The following is a 20,816-nucleotide window of genomic DNA, read 5'->3' as shown; positions in this document are numbered from 1 at the left end:
AATATGCGATTACACTAAATCTGGGAATAAACGGCTGTTATAAAATACGAGTGCTTTTTTTTTTACACTTGTCACCCCATACATGGAAGCCACCACTTTGGCTCTGTTCACTGCAGTTTCACTGACACGCTTGCTATTTTAAACATCATTCCAAGTCCAAGAGTGATTGTCAACGGCTCATTTGAAAGGTAAGAATTTGGACTAATTAGCCGTCATTTATGTATTTATTTAAAATGTTCTATCCTTTAAATATATATATATTTTACATTTTTTACACAACTGCCCCTTTAGTCATAGTCGTGTCCCCCTTGCTGACTCTCCCCACACTTTGTGCACCACTGCTCTACACTATGGTAGATCTGTATATATTCTTTAACCCCCCCACCTCACCTGCTCCCCCTGGTGTTTAGACTCTTACCTGGTGTTTCTTATCTGCCTCCACTTTTGCCTTCTTGGCGCTCATCTGGTTCCTCAGCTTCTCCTCCTCGGCCAGACGCATCTTCTCAGCCTCCAGGCGGCGCCGGTACTGACAAAAAAGGGAGAAGGATTCAATTACAGGGCCAAAGCTATTTATCCACGAGTTTACTATCTAAGCAGCAAAATACATAGCAAAATAATCTCCCCCTTGAGATGAATGAAGATGGACGAATAATGTCCACGGACATCTTTGTTACTGAAATAAAGAATATGGAAAAGCAAGTGGGTTTAAACCTAAATTAAACTACAGAAACTGGTTTGATTTGAAAGAAAGCTAGATTCCTCTACGAGAGCCAGTAATATTTACTCAGCAGCATCGGGAATGAAATATATATTATTACTAGCCTGTTTTTAGCAACAAAAAGTATGAAAATAAAACCCCTAATGACTCACTTGTCCTGCACCAGCTATCTAGTTGAAATGCCAGCAATCAGACTCGGCTCTGAACTGCTACACTGCTACATAGGTTTGCATTTAAGTGATGGGACGTATTACCCCACCAAAAAGTCAGTTCAGGGCAGTTTACAAAGATCTTGACAGCTCAGACTGTTTTAGTAAAACCTTTGAACAGGGCAGTTGCGGGATGAGTGGATTACTTCCCCCACCCTTGACTTTTCAGTGCTCACCTCCCCCTTGAGCCGCTTGTACAGCCTGCGGGAGATCATGCCCCTGGAGTAGGCCTGGATGGTGATGACTGCCCACAGCCGGTGTCGGAAAGCCCGCCGGACCAGGCAGCCCCGGCACTGCGCCTGGAACTCAATGATCCGCTTCCTCGCCACGTGGTAAGTCTTGTAGAGCTTGCGGGACCGGTAGAGTGCCTGCAGCCGCGCGAAGCCGATCCGCATCTGAGGAGGAACACAAAGAGGAATGAGGCTGATTATACCAGATTCATACCAGATTACAGGTTTCATTTTTGCAACTTTATTAGTTTTCCTAGGACTATATTCTGTTACGCATGTGTGGATCATCTGTATTGTACTGGACTAATAAAGAGTAGACACCTTTAGTAAAATGGTAATACAGAGTGAAACAACCAGGAATATATGGGATTAAATAGGCCTTGGCAAACAGGATCTGGTCAAAATGAATTCAGGCAATGGTTACATACAGCGCTGTAGTTCTTTCGACAGTTATAGCCCCTCCAGTGTTTCTGTATCAGCATCGCAGACTTTCTGATCTTGAGGAAATTGGACCTGTGAAAAAGCAGTAAATACAATCACACATGGAGCTTCAAAATGAAGTGGCAAACGACATGGGACAGGTATCAAAACAATTAGACAGGGTTGTGCAAAGCTATGCTGTGCTGGGCTTCTTCCAAAAGCGTCCTGATAAAACAATTCAGGAACTGCATTAGTTTGACCATATTTAAGAAAATATATGCTTGTAAGGAACTGCTAGAAAGGTACAACAGCATCATAAAAGGGGAAGTAGCTTCAAATGTCATTTCTTTTTTCCCTGTACCTTTTTACTTATCCAACTCAGCCCAGTGAGCTCCTGGACATTCAAACTTGGCTAGTGAATTTGTCCACCAAGGAATAGATTTTAACTCACAACAAAAAAGCTACCCAGGGGTGAGCAATGCGTCAGATTTGGCATAACATGGAGAAGGGTCTCCTTGACTTGGTCTGACCTGTCTTTAAAGCCGCGCACGACCTTCTGGATGAGGATGACCTTGTCGGTGATGGCCTTGTCCCTCTCGATCTCCAGCAGCATGTCATGGTGGTCCTGCAGAAAAACAGCCAGCGGCGTCAGTGGGAGAACAGCCCAGACACACGGCAACATTGGGAAGCAAAGCAGGCAGGATGCTCTCCACAGACCTGTCAGCTGAGTGAGTCTGCCAACCAGCCTCCAGATAAGAATGTTTACACGGTGGCTCTATTTGCAGTGACTCCCTAAACCTGTAACCAATCAGGTTACAGTCCAATTCGGAAAAAGTAAGCATTTCCTTTCTAAATAGCTTTTGCCAAACATTCATTTAAACAACTATCAGACATAAATGTATAGTACCTGCAGTGTTGTGATATGTCATATAAAACTCAATCACAAAATAGGACTAAAATGACATAAAATTCTTCATCTTTTCCCCTATTAGACTCTCTGTTTCTTAAGTTTTACATGGATACACATAAAAGTTTAACCATTACAAATAAAAACAAATATCAAATAAATGCACTATAAAATAAAACCATTTAAAAAAATCCTTAGTTTAACTAGTAAGAACAATATTGAGAGTTTATTCCATTAAATTATTTACACATCTTTCTTTATACTATTGATAAAAATGGAGCTGTCCTACTTCCAACACAGACAAAAATGAAGGCAACATCCTTTAGTAAAAACAAAAACGCCCACCCCTTTTGCCAGTTACCTTACTGCGTTTATGACTGCCAAATGTCTGGAAATCTTTTTTTGTTTGCAACCTTGGACTATTTTCTGTACCACTGCATCACATGTTAAGGAAACTTCCTGTGGGAAGTCTTGGCTTTGCCCTATTTTAATCTTAAACTAAGAGTTTCCTGTGCTAACAGCTGTGGCATTCTGATAAAAGGACCTGAGATTTCGTAATGAGCAACATACTTTCCAAGAACTGTCAACCTGGGATGCAACTGGGATGTATTAACAAACATTCATGTTTTAATATTACTAACGCAGGTTTATCAGAAACCGGTTTCTAAATAGTAAATATAAACTTCCCACTTTCTGATGTTTGCAAATCTCACAAACACGTCAGAATCCATTCTGCCTGGCATAACGTCTAATATATTATTGTTTGTTGGAAAAGATGTTTAAACTGTCATTTATTTGGTGCATGATCGATACAGCAATTGATACAAGACAGCCTGTCTTGTAAAGTGCTTGTAAAGCGCTTTGTGATGGTGATCCACTATGAAAGGCGTTATATAAAATAAAGATTGACTGATTGATTGATTGAGGTGTCAGGGCTTCAGTGTAAAGGGTCCCTTCCTTTCATTGTTACCTCTGGGATGAAGAGGTTGGATAGGGAACGGAAAATGAAAGGACCTTTCGACTGCTGCTCTCTGACACTGCTGGCAAGCTCTGATGCATGCTGAAAATAAACTAATAAAACAGTGCAGGGCAGAACTGATTTCAGATAATTGTTTCTTTATTACTTTTACTAGGACTTTACTCTGTTACGCATGTGTGGATATTCTGTAGTGTATTGTATTAAGAAAGGCTAGACATCTTTAACAAAACGGTAATAAAGTGCCACTTCTTTCCTGTCATCTGTTTTCCTTGGACACTATAAACTTGAGTGAAGAAGCACCGCCCCTCCCTCTCCTGTTCTGTTCCACACTGGAGCTGTTTGTTTGTTCTGACATTTAGCAGAGGAAGACGAGAGACCTCAGAGTTTCCTCACAGGCTCAGCAGGCTCTGTTTTTATGAATGTGTGAATGTGTACGCATGCATCAGTGCTCTGCTAGGTTGCTGGTTTCTGGGGACGAAAGAATCTGACTGCAGTTTCACCTACAAACATTGTATTAATATGCATGTCACGGCTTTGAACAAGCAACACAAAAATACATTATCCACACTAAATAAACTGCAAGAAAAATATGTGTTGAAACCACGTGATTCCATTGATCATGTATTATTTAGCTAGTGTGATAATGTGGTAAAGGAAAGAAATTAGGAGCAACCTAAAATCTGTTAGAGAAAATAAAACATCTTGTACCTATACCTGTAATACAATATACCTGTAGCTATTTCACATATTGTGTATTTATGTGTTTTCTTTATCCCACAAAGCTGCATCCTAATAGCACTGCTGATTTGTCTGTATCTGTAAATAAAATGTTTTTCAGAAAATCCTAAAAATGTGCTTTTACAGTCCATTTTAAGAATTGTTTGCTATTTCTTCCACCTGAAATTCAGTACAATTCCTTTGCTCACTAATCCAGTGGCAGTAAAAACCGACTTACAAGAAATCAAAGAGACATGGCATTACTGTACCTTGAGGAAAATCTTTGTCTTTCCAATTTGCCAGTCATCATCTCTCCCCAAAACAGCTTCTGCTATTCGCTGGCATGTCCCTCTCAGATCCTCCTGTAAAACATGTTGTAAAAAGAGGGAAGCTCAGAGTGTGTAGCGATCACTGTTGACAGACTTCTTTAACTTTTTAAATTTGTAATCTTTTTGGCCCCCTACCAAAAATATAGCACAGTGGGCATTCTTGATAGACACTTGTGTGAGGAGAATACAATATAAACCATACTGGTTTTTTTTTTTTTAGCTTATATCATTTGTGTTTAAATTTAATTTAATGAAGTTTTGGAAATATGCAAGTAACTCCCCCCTCTATGCATTTGATTAATATCCACCCAACTACTCCTTGGTCTATCTAATCTATTATGTGAGGTCTACGGCCTTGCCCATGTCGTGTGCCTTCAAACCAAATTAGTTTGAGGCTATAAAATCTTCAAGCTGTCATGTTGCCTGATCATCAGTAAAACGTATTCAGTTTCAAATGTATGTGTTGCAGGGGTTTGTCCTAGACTACTGAAATCGGTAAAGAAGTCACATCAGCATATCAGAATATAAGCTGATTCACTCCATACATGTTTTATCGCTAAACTATGCAGGTCATCAGGTGCACTGTTTTAGTGTTTAAGCAGCCCACCTGCTTGTATGCCGGTTTGACGCCTGGCATGAGGACGCGGTAGCGGTCTACAAACTCCACAAAGGTGTACCGGATGGGGTAGCCCGCTCTGCGGATCCGGATGGTCTCCATCATCCCGGAATACCTCAGCTGACGCACACACAGCTCCCGGTCAAACAGCTGAGAGGAAGAAGCATTTCGCACTCAGGTGTGAGCAGGGATATTGGCACCGTCATGGCAACAAAAACACATCAAATAATGGAACAAGTGAATAAATCAGCGGTGACTTACTACAGGGTTAAAGGTCAAATTGGAGAAGGTTTTTAATGTATGTCTCTGTTTTTTGTTACATCCTTGAAATGTATCGCTATTAAGTTTAAGCTCAGCCACATGCCTCGTTCCTGAAGACCATTTCAAGATGCTTAAGAGCTTTACAAGAATTGACAAGATAAACCGGAAACCAAATAAAATGTTAATTTCAACATGATTCACTATTGTAAACCCTATCCATTTTAATTTTAATGTATAGTGGGTTCTTGGAATCAAATCTTTGTTGTGTTCTAACACTTTTGCTACATTTTAATTATATTACCCCAAAACATTATGGGATCAATTCAATCAATGGAAACATTTTAATTAAATCTTATTTGATTAAAATAATTTATTTCACGTTTTCATTTCTCACCTACAGTATAGTATCATTGGTTTCCTAAACCTTCAATGAAGCATACTATATACCTTATTTGTAACTAAGAGAAATGTACTCCAAAAGAGTCTTAGAATTACAAACCCTTATTTAAAGGAACTTAATACCTTACCATGCAGTATAAATCTAAAGTAGCACATCAGTTGCCTACCCCTGTAATGAACCAAACACAGACACTACTTTTGATCTTCTGATCTCTTTAGGAAAAAAAAAATATTGTTTGTTTATCATGTTATTTCCATTGAGTTACATTATTGGCCACCTGAGACTCGTTAACAACACCACACAGGGATATCCCTTCAGGAAGTTAGTACAGGATTCAGAATCAGATGGGCCGAGCCTGTCTACCAGCAATACATTACAATGTTTCCAGTCTGAAAACATGCATTATATCAACACTGTTTTCATCAAAACAACTAGTTCAATTCTCAAAAGGAGTTGCTTGTTTTACTCAGCAACACCTTGACACAATGTAAAACTGTTTATTCTCATACCATATTATTATGATTTGTAAAATTTCAAAGAATAACTTTTAAAAAAGACAAAATCACAGTAGAAATGTGAGATAAACATCTATAAAATCTCTTTTGATTTTTTTTTTACAGATACTGTAGTAGAACTTTCTAGTCCAATGTCTCTGTTCTTACCTGCTTTCTTGTTTATGTGCAGCTATTGGCACTGTGAAAATGAATTTCCCGCAGTTGGAAATACTGTTTTCTAACCTTGCTGGCATTCCTGTGTCACCCCTCTGCCGGGCTAAATCTCCAGTGTTCTCAGCTACACACTGGATCCCATTACACCCCAACACCCTAAGTGGTATAAACAGAACCAGGCTTACCATGGGCTTCTTGAACTCATTGGGTTTGATGCAGCGTACGAAGAAGGGCTGACACACACTCAGGGTTCTCATCAGCAGCTCGAGCGAGCGTTTAAACTGGCTGCTGAGAGTCGGGGAGCGCTTCCTGGTCTCTGCACCCTGGAACCGGGAAACAATGGATAAACTTCTCACAGGAAACAATGATAATGTGGCAATGACATCTTCCTCTCTCTCTCTTCCTCTCTCTCTCTCTCTCTCTATCTCTCTATCTCTCTCTCTCTTACAGACACAACACACAGTACATGGTTCTATCAATAAAAGGCTAAAATGGATTTTGCTTGAGGGAACTGCGTATTAACTTGAGCGTATTAACTGTTATCAGTTAATACGCTTATTATAAAACTGTGTGCTGATAAAAGCTATTTGGGGCTTAAGCTCCAAGAACATATGGTTTTGTTATATGAACATGTAAAGTTTTTATATAAAACGTGAATCAGCCAGCAGATGTTTCTTCAATTTTTGGAATTGTACTGACCCCAGCCAGTGATGTATTACAGTTCAGTCCAAGAACTAGTACATACTTTGAAATGGAGGCCTGTAATAAGGTTTTCAGTGGTTGTGTAGCCAGTGTCTCATCAGTCTCCCCTTCCCTGAAGAGATTCAGGGCCCACAGAAAATTTGGGGTCACCAGATCTCCATTGCCAACAAGAAGCCCCTTGGTCCTCACTAGAGCCACTTTAAAACAGCTCAGGTCTTTTAAAAGACTTCCAACATGATCTGGTTTAAATTTAAAGCACCACGGAATGTTTTTTAATGTCACTTGACCAAACCTTTCTTTGTATTTTTATCACAAAAGTTTCACCTGTAAAATACTACTTGGCTCTCTTAAACAGAAAAATGAAGCCCAGAAAAGGCATGATAAACACACTAGAGAAAGGCTTAGTGGTTTCGTTTTTATTGAGTTATATGAATATACAATAGGGCACATGAGTAATTAAGACAATATGGCATATTTTTCTAGAATGCGGACTGCAGTGCTAATAGAACTACAAAGTATGCCTCAGTTTTGTTTTGCCACTTTGGGTGGGTTGTATCCCATTCCATTATTTAATTTTTTTTAAAAATTATTATTATTTGTTTATTTAGCAGACGCCTGTATCCAAGGAGACTTACAGAGACTAGGGTGTGTGAACTATGCATCAGCTGCAGAGTCACTTACAACTACGTCTCACCCGAAAGACAGAGCACAAGGAGCTTAAGTGACTTGCTCAGGGTCACACAATGAGTCAGTGCCTGAGGTGGGATTTCAACTGGGGACCTCCTGGTTTCAAGCCATTTTCTTTAACCACCATACCACACAGCCACCTATCACACATACAGCCACTTACTCTGAGTGTCAAATGTCATTTAATCTATGATGAAGAATCAATACATGGTGTTGGTTGAACACATTTAGAATCACTCCAATGTAATTATAAGCTAGTCATTCTTGTTTCCAGTGATTACTGTAGAAATTATGAAGACATCTCACAAGTGAGAGTTACACTTATAATTCCACAGATGGATTGCAAAGTACTTAGTAAGCCAAGCAAGCTACAGTACACACAACAGGCAACTAAAACTATTCTGCTATCCTATTTAGGCAAAATCTACACTTCTAGTGTCATATTAAAAATAATTTACCCCAGTGCTAAGCACTTTTCATTAACGCTGTAAAACAAACAGCTAATGGTACAGGACTAGCAAATAAGAACTAAGGTGCGTTGATTAAATCCTGTATTCTTAAACAAACCTTGTGAGTTGTTTATTTAAAGGTTTGTATCTGAATTCTTTATTGCAAAAAACATTGCACTGGGGTAAATGCTGTGTGAATATAGCCCCTAATGTCTACTAAGCTTGAATAGATGGTTAAATATGTTTAGGTGTCCCAGTTTTCTTAAGGAAAATCATTTCTTCAGTATAGTTTTGGTACATAACATAAGCTTCCATTTTTTCAATATAATTTTACCCAGTTATTACATGGTTATGTATGCCCCGTAATCTAAATTGCAACCGATTATTGGTATTTATAATCATACTATGTTCTTAACAATGATGATATTTTAAGATAATGGAATTAACTTTCATGAATTACCTCATGACACCATTGGCTTGTCATTAGCACTTTTGGTGGCCTCTGTTGCTTATAGAGCCACTATCACGTCCACATACATTATAACCATACCCCCCAGATGTATGGGACCTTGCTGTGCTGTTTCCTTTCTTTTTATATCAAAATTATTTTCAGCACTTTTTTTCAGCATAATAAACTGCTTCGGGTAACTCCGCTCTATCCCGAAGCTTAGTGTTATGGTAACATTTTTGGCTGCAGTCCTAGAATTAGTGTCTTCATTCTTGTGCTCAGGCAGTATCAGGTGCACCGTGATAAAAGTCAGTTGATAGACCTATTTTTCTTACTCTAGGGTTCCCCCAGTCTAACCTTTACAGACAGTTGCTGCTCATGTTGCTAGGATATGGTCTGCCTGGTGTCACATGCAGCAATATCATCTGAGATGAATGAACTTTTGGGTTTAGACATGTTTTATTTTTAAATTTTTAGACACCATTAAAATATAATTCTAAGAACTTATGTCTAACTTAAAATCGTTACTGGTCATTTTAGAAAAAAAAGATAGCCCGAGTGCCATTCTCCTCCACTGACAAGGTGACAGTATTTGAATTATAGGGTACTTCTATTGTGGTGAGCAGGTGCATCTTGATTCCTGCGGTCTCTTGAAAACAAGTCAGTGTTATTTCAGGTTGCACTTTGATGGCTAGAAATTTATTTCCGGGAATGTAAATTGAAAATATACAAAGGATTTGCTCAGGTACCCAACAAGGGGGCGGGTCTCTCTGAAATGGGAAGAGAATGGCAAAACACAACTCGAAAACCTTTTAAGAAAGGGTCAAATTGTTTATCATCGAACAAGAATGCATGTACAACACTGTGAAGGTTAAACTATGATACTGGATCTTTAATGATGCTCAGCAGCCTTGCGGAAAATGGTCACCAGACAACAGTGCCAAAAGAGACCTTCACTATAACACAGCAATTCATGAAGGATGCTTTTTTTTAAAACTGGAAACATCTAAACAGATGACCATGATAAGATGAACTAGCAGTGTGGAGTAGTGGTTAGGGCTCTGGACTCTTGACCGGAGGGTTGTGGGTTCAATCCCCAGTGGGGGACACTGCTGTTGTACCCTTGAGCAAGGTACTTTACCTGGATTGCTCCAGTAAAAACCCAACTGTATAAATGGGTAATGGTATGTAAAAATAATGTGATATCTGTATAATGTGATATCTTGTAACAATTGTAAGTCGCCCTGGATAAGGGCGTCTGCTAAGAAATAAATAATAATAATAATAATAATAATGAACTAGGAGAAATGGGTCAGTGGTGAGAGCCTTTTCTACCAACGTGTCACACTGTGCAGTAGACAGTTTTACCTTCTGAGGAGGCGTTGAGGGCTGACCCAACACACCGGCCCCATAGCTACACAGAAACTGAGACGGGATACCAGACAGAAAGACAGAGGTTAGCAGAGCCCACATCAGGAGAGTGAAAATTAGACAGAAACAGAACAAGAAATATCATTCATGAATCTTAGATGCTGAGAGAAGTCACTCATGACAATCACAACTGATCAAATCAGAAACAAAGCAACCCTGACAGAAGGTGTATTTCACAGAGGAAATCCAGCAGAACCATAAACAGACAGACAGACACATGCAATGGCAACACAGGATCTGGAACAGTTAGGACTGTATTAGCAGCGTCTAGAATTGGTTCACACAGAATGACTATTAGTATGATAGATAAAGCGTAGTGCTGTCAATGGTAGTAGTGTTCATCTTTCCAGCATAATCTTTTATGTGCTGATGAGGTTCCCACTCCTTTGCACACTTTGAGATTCATCACACCCAAATAAGTAAGACCTCTACTAACTGTCACCTGCTCTTAGCAGTCAGCAACCCCAGAACAGACCCTTTTTCCATATTCAATCAGCAGTCACCTGCTCTAAGATGCCACTGAGTTATGTTCCTTTAGTGACAAGTAAAATGTTACAATACTTAGAACTACACTAATGAACCATGTAAGGTTGTAGATGCTTCGAGCTGCACCTAACAGCTATTAAAATACGACACAGTATACAGTAATCCATGAGATCTGATTTGTACCACACCTCAGAAAATATTTCCAATTCCAATTCCAATCCCTAGACTGGGGTCAAAGTCTTTGAACCTAAATCCTATTATAGTATAATCATAGCTATATCTTTTAATGCAGCAAATCAAAAAACCCACATATATCTTTATATGGGTTGGAGGGCTACTTCTTATTTTAAGATTTTAAGAGTGTTGTCGTCTTGTATTCCATGTACAGTATGCAAGGCTTCAGTGGCAAAGGTACAAAGGTTGCTAAGAGATAGAACTCTAAAAACCATAATAGGTATCCCTGCGACCAATATAAAGATACTTATAATTGTTGTTGCTACAAAAGAATGCTTTATGCTGGAAATGTTGGATATTTTGTATACAGGCTACCGTAGCTGTTTTCGACTGAAGTTGCTAGAATAATTAAATACGTTTTTAATTCAAAGTTAGCTGCTTACATTTTCCTGTTGCTATTTGTGTTACTAGTAAGGTGAGGCATTTCATGTTTTTAATTGTATTTATGACTTTTAACAGATGTATATGTGAAGCTGCAACTGTTTCTAATGGGGACATGATTATAATTACCATGGCAACATCAGCCTGAAATATCTGCTTGATGAACTTGTTCTTGGAGGAATGGACTAGCTGAATAATGTCTCCGTAGAGGGTGTCCCTGTTCTTCTCCAGAAATCCTGCAATCCACAACAAGAGCAGCACGCTATAATTCTCTTTCCTCCAAGCGAGTAGCACTCAATACAGGTACATCCAGTTCCAGTGAAGTCACCCTGACAGCATATAAACATACCTCTGGTCTCGTAGTAGACTACTCCAGCAAAGTGGGTGATTCCAAACTGGGTTTCGTAAGAGTTCTTTGGGGGAATGTAGTTGGTGTTCAGCTTATGTTGGGAGTTCAATTTGTAGAGCATGGTCGTGTCAGTACCCTGTAGGAAGAGAAGAATGCAATACTGATGTAATTCCAACCTCCATAAAAAGCAGAAGTGGTCAAATAAAATGTAAGGCAATACTATAGCAGGCCAATTAAAATATTTAATCCACAGTTACTGATTGTAATATGTTGGGGAATAGTACACTGCACAAATTGGTTTTGATTTCCCAATAATAAGTTACAACCAGTACATTTTTTTGTACACTGCTTTAAAAGAATTTCAGCAGGGTCTTCAATACAGCAGGCAGCAGGACAGCAGGACAGCAGGTTTTAGAGCTGTGAAGGGATGTGAGCAACCTTTGGGAATTTGCTCTCCTCGTCGATGAGTGAGATGATGTTCAAGGGCTTGATGGCGATCATGTCCAGGGCGTCCTGGTTGTCGGTGAACTCGATGTGCTGCCAGTTGATGTTCTCCAGGTTGTACTCCTCCTGCTCCAGCTTGAAAACGTGCCTCACAAAGAACTGCTGCAGGTTCTCGTTGGCAAAGTTGATACACAGCTGTTCAAAGCTGCAAAAGATATTATTATAATAGACTTGATAGGGCTTCTTCGCATATGGGCCAGTGGCAGGGTTGAGGCCTGCCCTGTAAATAAACATGTATTGCTGGTGTTTTAAAAGAATTTTTTTTTTTTTAAATTTAAGTTTTAACCCCATCCCTGCCAACTCAATGTGAGCGTGTGGCTGGGGGGCATTGATTGAATGATTAATGATCAAGCAACCCCTCAACCACATGCTATATAAGGCTCAGTTTCTCCTCGTTAGGGGAGAGGAGTATGGAGAGAAGCCATGAGAAGTGAGTTTTTGTTTGTGCTATTTTATTTTTATCTCTGTATAGTTTAATGAAGTCTCTGCCCAGCCTGGAAAGTTTTGGTTAGGTTTTGTTTAAACTGTTTATTTTGGCCACTGTGGCTTTTTCTTTGTGTTTTATTCATTAAAAGTGTGCAATAGCACTTACAACCTAGTCTTTCTGTGCCTGAATCTCTCTCCCTGCTGGAAACCTGGGCCTCGACGTTAACTTGTCCACAGGGCCCATATTTACAAAGCTTTTAAGTTATTGCAAGAACATTTTTTAGGCATACGGTTTGAAATGCATGAATGTGATGGTTTTGTGAATATTATACTGTTTTATTTATAAAATAGACTTTGAAGAAATAACTCATAGGGCTATCTTACACTAGACAACACTTCGTTGAAACAAAAGAAATACGTTGCCACTGCATCCTTACCTGTTGACAGTGAAGTTCTCAAACCCAAAGATATCCAGCAAGCCAATGGATCGTCTCACTGTTTTTGGTTCACTGGAGGGGGGTTTGTAAATGGCAGCATTGATCTTTTCTACTATCCAAACAAACAGCCGTCCATAGATTCCCTGAAAGATATCAATAACAACAGTATTTTTCAATTTTTTCAATTTTATTAGAAACCTGTGTAACAGACTGAAATGTTTTATACAGTTTGTGTTTGTGATTGCTCTGGCTCTTTAGAAACCCACTGGTCGTCAGCCAGGCTTTGTTCGTCAAAAAGATTGAATAGCTCTGGTCTAATAAAAAAAAAAAAAATGTTTGCAGCTCATTGGTTACCTTTACAAAAGCGTCCCTGACATCGAGAGCCTGCTCAATGCTGAGGGGTGTGGAGACGGTCTCCCCCCTGGTGATCAGAGTCCGGCTGGTGAGGCAGTTCATCACATCCTGAGGATCCACCTGCAAGCACGCACGCACACACGCACCATGACAGAATCCAGTTAGACAAACACATGAGTGCATGCTTTTCATTCATTGCAAATGATTCAACTGCTGTACGACTTTTTCCTTTTGATAAACATGAACATAGTTGGAAACAAAGAAAACGTTAAAAAGCGAATTGATGCAATTGAATCCTCTCCAGATATTCGGTGTGTTTCATGGTTTCGGCTTCATGTTCGTGCCTACTATTTTTGACACTGATTCTGGAACTGAATAGTTTTCTCCCATAGCCTCATGCTATAGAATTGACATACTGATTTGTCAACTGTGCCACCAGAGGGCTCTCACTTTTATCAGGGGATGAATAAAAATACTTAATTCAGTTAACTGTCCGTTTCCTTCAGTCTTACTGTTTACAGCATCTGAAATAATTACACTGTTATAAAACACCATTATCCACTCATATTAGTCCACTCATTCACACAGCTGCAAACCACTTTACTGACCTCCAGCAGAGCCGCTGCGGTCATTAGATTAGAAGATCGCACCACTACACAGGCATCCAGGTTATCGTACATCCGAGCTGCATTGATAAACACAACTCACGTTAGTAACAACGGAGGAATAGACTAAACCTTAGGTAAGAGAAAATGGATTGAAAAACAATGTTTTGTATATATTCAAAAGGTTGGGCTTATTGAAATGTTATGGTTTCAGGTAGAACCGATCCGACTAATCCTGAACAAAAAAAGCTGTAATAACAATATCCTTTTATTCTTTAATTGATTATACATTTACCGCAAAACAAATACAAATAAATAAATAAATAAATAAATAAATAAATAATTGCCCTTGGCTGCAGAACTATTCATTAAAACAAGTCTCAGGTATCACCAGTACTGTCTAGTCTTTACTGTTCAAATCAGTAATTCTCAAACTAATCGACCTTGCACCTGACAATGCAATGTACATTTACATGAAAGCTGCTGTTGCCTGGGGATTAGTTTGAATGCAACACTACCTTGACGTCAGCTACATTATTCTTCATTTTTGATGCCCACATCGATATACCATAATACAGCAAAAGCAGGTGATAGAAAAAAAAAATAATTCTCATGATTAGGATAGGGGTCCTGTGGCGAGGTGCCCACCCTTTTATTATTTATGTATTGTTGTTGTTGTTGTTATTATATTATTATATTAAATTGTATTTGTGTGCGGATGGACGAAAGCCGTCCGACGTAATTATTTATTGTTTGAGACCGTTGAAAAGCCGGTGTCGTACAATGTGGTTGGCATGGATGGGGTTGAATCCTCCATCCTAAGTAGCTCGTGGGAATGTGGCTGGAGCCTTAATAAGGTCATTATTTAATGGGTAATTAAGGCTCCAGCCACAGTATAAAAGACCCACTCTGAGCTCAGAGTTAAAAAGAGTTAGCTACCAGTCAGCGAACAAGGTACGTGTCTTTGATAAGAAGAATTATAATTGTTTGGGTTATATTTACTTTGGCCAATGTGCCCTTTTCTTTTGTTGTGTTTTGTTTAAATCTTTGCTTTATTATTTAATAGATCTCCTGCTTCAGCCCCGTATCATTTGTGTTTGTGCTGCTTCCTGAACCTGACGTCACCACCCACATGCACCACTCAAGCCACCCATGACAGGTCCACAGTTAGAATGCCGTATGTCTTTGAGCTCCTTGAGCCAAGACCTCTGCTTTACATTGCTTAGCCGTTTGTGTATTTGATCTAATAATACAATACTATACCTTCATAGCGTAGGTTCCCCATGTGCAAGATGGCAGCCATCAGCTTGGAAATCTCCCAGTTCTCTGTGTCAGTGAACATAAGGACCTTCATTGCAGAGCGAATATTCGAGTACTCTTTAGTGTCATCACGGCCATCACACACTGTGCAACTTCCCTGGAGGAAAAACAGATTCAAACATCAGGTACTGACTGCACTGGAGTGTCAGATCAGCACTCTCTGCATCAATGTGTTTGGAACACGGTACATTGATAGACTGTGTCATACAGTCTTGGCTGTAGATTGGTTAAGGAATTGAAGATGTCTGAGAAAAACTACGGCTCAGTCTACATGCAGTTGAAAATGTCTGGTAAATGTAAGGGAAAGACGATGGCTTGTGAGATCTCAAAGGAGATAATAAATACACACAATACCTGCAACAGGTAGGAACAGTGCGTAATCCATTTTCATTGAGGATGTGGACACTTTATTCCTAACACTCCTTTAATAACAAAGTAGCCCTGCATTGTATAATAAAATATGAACCGAAATAAATCTCTTGTACCCAGATGCGTTTCTTTCTTGCTGGAGGGTGAATGGGTATGCTGTATAAGAGCTGGCTGTGAAAGGTGTCTCCAGCTGGCACTCACCATGGTGAGGTAGGAGTAATCCATGGCTTTGCCTAACCCCAGCTTCTTCTTCTGTTCCGGTGTCATTCCTTTCAGCATGCAGTAAAAGATGTGATAGTTTCTCTCATCCCGGGCCTGGCAATACAGAAAAGATTCATATAAGCACACCTTTAGATACAGCCTTGACTTAAACCACTTTTCCAGCAGGACCTTGAAATCTAGAAAACTTCCAATATAAAACCGAGGCTGCTGCCAGTTCCATCTGAAGCCTGCAATCTTCTCAACAACAAGAAGGTCCATGACGGTAATATATCATATTTTTGTATAATTCACATATAAACAATATTTCCCTGATAGTAAATGTAATTGACCGGCCTGCAGTTGACATTCACCTCTAGCGTGCTTTGCAATGGACACTCAATATCTTATTATTAACTTTGAGTTGAAGAGGCCAATTTCTACCAGCCCACAACCCTACTGGGGCTGACGAAGTCCCAGTTCATAATGGATTTATCTTGGCAGAGGTAAAAGTGGCAGGTGTAAATGTGGTGTAAGAGATGAAGCGTGTCTTGGTTAGGTACAGTATTGAGATTGCTGCTATTGGTGAGTAATGCAGTGTGATTCCATAGGGCACCACAGCTCGTGATTCCAGAGGGCACGATACCTCGATTAATACTTGGTTCCCTTGTGAGTCTCATCCAATCAACAAATCATATTCTAAAAAAAAAGGACAAGTGGAACTGTCCAGCCATAATCTGAGTCAACCTTGGCCAGGGATGGATTAGAGCCATGCAGCACCTTCTTATCCACTGCGACCGGGCCATGCTAGCCTCAGGCTTGGTTACTAGTGAAAGTTTCTGTACCTGTCTGCAGACTCTGGACTTCTCTAGCAGATACTGCTCAATCTTAGCTCCTTCAATGGCTCCTCTCTTGTTGAAATGAATGTCAATGTACTTTCCAAAGCGACTGGAGTTGTCATTACGAATGGTCTTGGCATTTCCAAAGGCTGCGGAAAAGCAGAGTTGCAGATATGTATTGGTAGATATTAAAACAGGGCAGATTCAATAGGATGCGACAGTTGTTTTACAGACCCCCTCACATACCATTTATTTTGAAACGTATGAAGCATATAAATACATTTTGGTGATGTACCCAGGTAGCCAATGTCTTCTTCATTGTAATGGATATGTTGGCAAAGGGAATTGGCGCTCCAGTTACCTTCCAGAATGGGGTTAGCCTCCAGGACCTGTTGCTCTATCCAGGAGTGTTGTCCACTGATTGCTGCCAGAAACTGCAGGATAAGTTTGGTGCTCTCTGTCTTCCCAGCTCCTGACTCCCCACTAGCAATGGTGAGAGGTAAGTGTTAAATACTGGATGTTGATGTTTGCTGTTTAGTGGTGACTCCACATATCCATATATATCCTGCATATATGCTGAGACCTGTGACTTTCTAAGTTTCATCACAACCCGTCCTCTAGATGCTAACTGTTTAAAGTGATAATGCCTCCACTACATCACTGTTGTAGAGGATTTTCATCCATGCAGGGGATAACCAACTGTCAAATTTACTGTTGTGGTTTGTATATAGTTTTATTTTTCTGTACTATCGTTCATCACTGATATATGTCAGCACCGTTGTGACCTGTGCTGTATTATCACGATTACAATGTTTCATGATACACACAAAACTTTAGCGGTTATCCTGAAGATTGTCACTGTCATGATTGTGGACACATTAATGTATTGATTCTTCATAAACAGTCAGGAACAGCTTCTAATGTACAATAAGAAAGGCTGGGAGACAACAAAGCAACACTAACACTTACAGTACCAGCTGCCCCGTCACATAAACATATTGCATTTTGTATTCCAAGTTTCGTAGTGCAATCCACTTGAAGCAATCCACTTATTTTTCAGTGCATGTGGGATTGTTTCCCCCCATCATGGTATATGATGCCCTACCTGATGATGCAGCACTGGTCCTTGTTGTTGCGTTGCATGTTGAAGTAGCAGTTGTCTGCAATGGCAAAGATGTGAGGTGGCATCTCCCCAATCTTTTTGTTGGTGTACAGGCGAATCTGGTCTGGTGTGTAGATAGGCAGCAGCTGGTAGGGGTTCACAGCCACTAAGATGGAACCTGTGTAGGTCTGGGACAAAACAAGCATACATTATGAGATCCTGGTTAAAAAAAAATAAAACAGGGTTCCCCAAACAGTTCAGGAAGCCCATTGTTTTCAGGGTGCAATGACCCTGGGCAAAGTACTTCAAATGAACATGGTGTAATGCACAAACAATCCTTTTCTCTATTCTCTATTTTTTGGACAATGGGGGGGGGGGGGGGGGGGGTGTTATTTTCTTTGCATGTTGAAACACGTTGACACAATTTTTTTTTTTTTTTTTTTTTTTTAATTTAAATTTAGTCGTCGCCAATTATTTTTACCCCGGTTTCCACCCCAATTTAGCATGCCCAATTATTATCTGTATCCCCGGCTCACCGCTCGCAACCCCCCCGCCGACTCAGGAAACGGAGGCTGAAACACGCGTCCTCCGAAACGTGCTCCTTCCAAGCCGTCATTTTTCGCACTGCAGATCCACAGCAATGCTACCAGACCTATAGTGCCGGAGGACAACACAGATTTGGCGGCTCCGCTGCAGAGCCACAGGCGCCCTATCGGCCACAGGGGTCGCTGATGCGCGGTGAGCCGTGGATTCCCCTGCCGACCTAAGCCCTCCCTACCCGGGCAGCGCTCAGCCAATTGTGCGCCGCCCCCTAGGAACTCTCGGTCACGGTCAGCTGTGACATAGCCTGGATTCGAACCAGCGATCTCCAGGCTATAGGGCACATCCTGCGAGGAGCGCCTTTACTGGATGCGCCACTCGGGAGCCGACACAATTTTTTTCTGAAAGTAAAAAAGATTAATTAAAATTCTAAAACAAATATGAACAAACTTGAGATTATGTACAAGGGACAATTAGCAGTAAATAGCTTTGAGAATTTAGCCCATTGTACAGCATTGTATAACATTTCTCCTAGAGGCCAGAAATGTGAGAGTATTAGTGAAACTGCAGAAGCCTGATACGGTCCCTTGAATCACTGGGCTGTCAGGCCCAAGTATCTGGTGTTATCAGCTGTCCATATTTTTAAGCAAGTGCAAAATAATAAAACCACTGTAACAGTATAACACTGACACACAGGTTCAGCTTGTTGTCATTGCTGGGTTTGTACAGTTAAGATTATTTTATTGCTCTCTAAAAATGCCTTTGTCTTTGCTCTTGCTTTAGGGACCAAACAGAAATACTATTTTTGGTCTCCAGAATCTTCTGGCCAATTCATTTTCCAAAGCATCAGGAATACTGTAGTGTTTAAAGAGTTTTTGTTCCAGTAGTCTTAAACTCAAAAGTTTGAAGAACCGTTACTTTTCAAGCTTTTATAATTAGCTGGTATTGAAAAGCATAAAGAATGAAAAACAATATACAGTGACCTGCCACGCTGCACCTGTTCAGCACTTCGTAAGTGCACTGAAAGGTAGTGAATTGAGTTCATCAATAATATACAGTACAGTAAATAAATTAAAATGGAAAGAATAGTAACCATTAAGCTCCAAAACTTATTGGCATTAGCTACTTATAATATACATATGTCCAGAACCAAGTTTTATGTAGAACTTCATAAAAAAAATGTTTAACTCTTGTGTGAGACGTGAGTACAGAAGAATCCAAAAGTTACGAACACACCCGGAGTTGTGGGTGAAAACTAAAATATCTGTAACTCTGAAAATTGCATTATGTTCAACGATTTAATGAGTGTGTGCAGGATTACACCTTTATCCTGATGAATAATAATAAGAAAACCAGAATAAGCCATTAGAGTTATGCGAAACAGGTAACATTCCCAGGGTCAGCATCTTGGTTCAAGTGTTGGTTTGATTGGCCAGATCATACAGTACTGTAGGTGTGAGGTTTACTGTACTTATAACTACATGTCTACCAAACGAACTGCTAATTGCTAAGCATCTTTTTAATAGGCCAGCTATAAGTACTGCTTTGTTCCATCTTCAGTAAAATGTCACCAAGTTAGTTGTTAATGACTAACGAGCTCTGTGAAGTTAGTTATTAATAATTCATTAATATTTTGGTAACTGATGAATGGCATTGAATGCGTTCGTGTACTGAGTGCTCATAAAGGTGCATACTCTTTATAGTGTTGCAGTGTTAACTCAGCTTGTAATTTAGTCTGTAATTTAGAGCAGTGCCATTTGGTTACTGTGTCTGCCTGGCACTTAATACGAACTTAATACAAACAAGTTATTCAACTCTATATTTACATGGATGGAACTAGATGTATGTATCTTAGAATGAAGACTCAGGTGCGTGCGTGGTTCTGGAGGAAACAGTTCCCACTATACAATGGTATGGGAGTATGCTAACCACTTTCTGCAATGGCATGGGATAGGTGGCTGTGACAGGTAACCTGTATATCAGATTAGTAGGACAATAGTGAGGCGTATCAGTGTCAGTTAGGTGATCCAGTCAGGTAATAATGGAGTAGCCTGGGCAGCACACAGCAATGAGTGATTATTCATGCTGAGTCTGTGACATGCTTACATGACATACTTACCCTCCCTCCACAATTAGTCTAAACACAGAAGGGACAGAAAATAAAGAGAAACAGCTTGAATTAGGAAAAAAAGATGACACACTGTATGTACACTACATACAGAAATAAAGCAAAAAGAGTTTTTAGAAATATTGAATCAATAATCGTGTCATGCAGTACAGAACAATTGCACAAATAAATACATTCCAGAGTGTAATTTGTTGTCTTTGAGACATTAAAAACAATTGTATATGTTACAGAATAACTATGTGAAAAAAAAAAACTGTGAAAGAATTTTAGGTGCTTAGAATTTAATTCAGTACTTGAAAAACTAGTTTTAGATGCTACACTGTCTACCCACTAGAGGGAGCCACATGACAATTATTTATGATAATTATTTTTC

General features: G+C 39.8%; 1 protein-coding gene across 5 annotated transcripts in view; it reads right to left on the bottom strand.

Moving 5' to 3' along the window:
- LOC117973044 (unconventional myosin-VIIa-like) overlaps window positions 1-20,816 on the bottom strand; it is a 64,836-nt gene that overhangs the window by 23,378 nt on the left and 20,642 nt on the right. For 3 of the 5 annotated variants that reach the window (XM_059031167.1, XM_059031163.1, XM_059031165.1), the window contains 19 exons: window positions 20,435-20,452; window positions 17,779-17,963; window positions 17,035-17,156; window positions 16,680-16,822; window positions 15,838-15,951; window positions 15,211-15,364; window positions 13,951-14,027; window positions 13,343-13,462; window positions 12,989-13,131; window positions 12,060-12,270; window positions 11,622-11,757; window positions 11,402-11,508; window positions 6,640-6,777; window positions 5,117-5,275; window positions 4,450-4,542; window positions 2,108-2,202; window positions 1,586-1,670; window positions 1,104-1,322; window positions 419-526 (listed from right to left, as the gene is read on the bottom strand). In XM_059031167.1, coding sequence (XP_058887150.1) covers window positions 419-526; window positions 1,104-1,322; window positions 1,586-1,670; window positions 2,108-2,202; window positions 4,450-4,542; window positions 5,117-5,275; window positions 6,640-6,777; window positions 11,402-11,508; window positions 11,622-11,757; window positions 12,060-12,270; window positions 12,989-13,131; window positions 13,343-13,462; window positions 13,951-14,027; window positions 15,211-15,364; window positions 15,838-15,951; window positions 16,680-16,822; window positions 17,035-17,156; window positions 17,779-17,963; window positions 20,435-20,452 — 2,427 coding nt within the window. The remainder of the gene's footprint in view (window positions 1-418; window positions 527-1,103; window positions 1,323-1,585; window positions 1,671-2,107; window positions 2,203-4,449; window positions 4,543-5,116; window positions 5,276-6,639; window positions 6,778-11,401; window positions 11,509-11,621; window positions 11,758-12,059; window positions 12,271-12,988; window positions 13,132-13,342; window positions 13,463-13,950; window positions 14,028-15,210; window positions 15,365-15,837; window positions 15,952-16,679; window positions 16,823-17,034; window positions 17,157-17,778; window positions 17,964-20,434; window positions 20,453-20,816) is intronic. The other 2 variants (XM_059031164.1, XM_059031166.1) reach the window with 1 other exon arrangement.

The sequence above is a fragment of the Acipenser ruthenus genome, chromosome 9 (assembly GCF_902713425.1).
Source record: "Acipenser ruthenus chromosome 9, fAciRut3.2 maternal haplotype, whole genome shotgun sequence".
Classification (NCBI taxonomy): domain Eukaryota; kingdom Metazoa; phylum Chordata; class Actinopteri; order Acipenseriformes; family Acipenseridae; genus Acipenser; species Acipenser ruthenus.
This window is presented reverse-complemented; position numbering and strand designations above follow the sequence as displayed.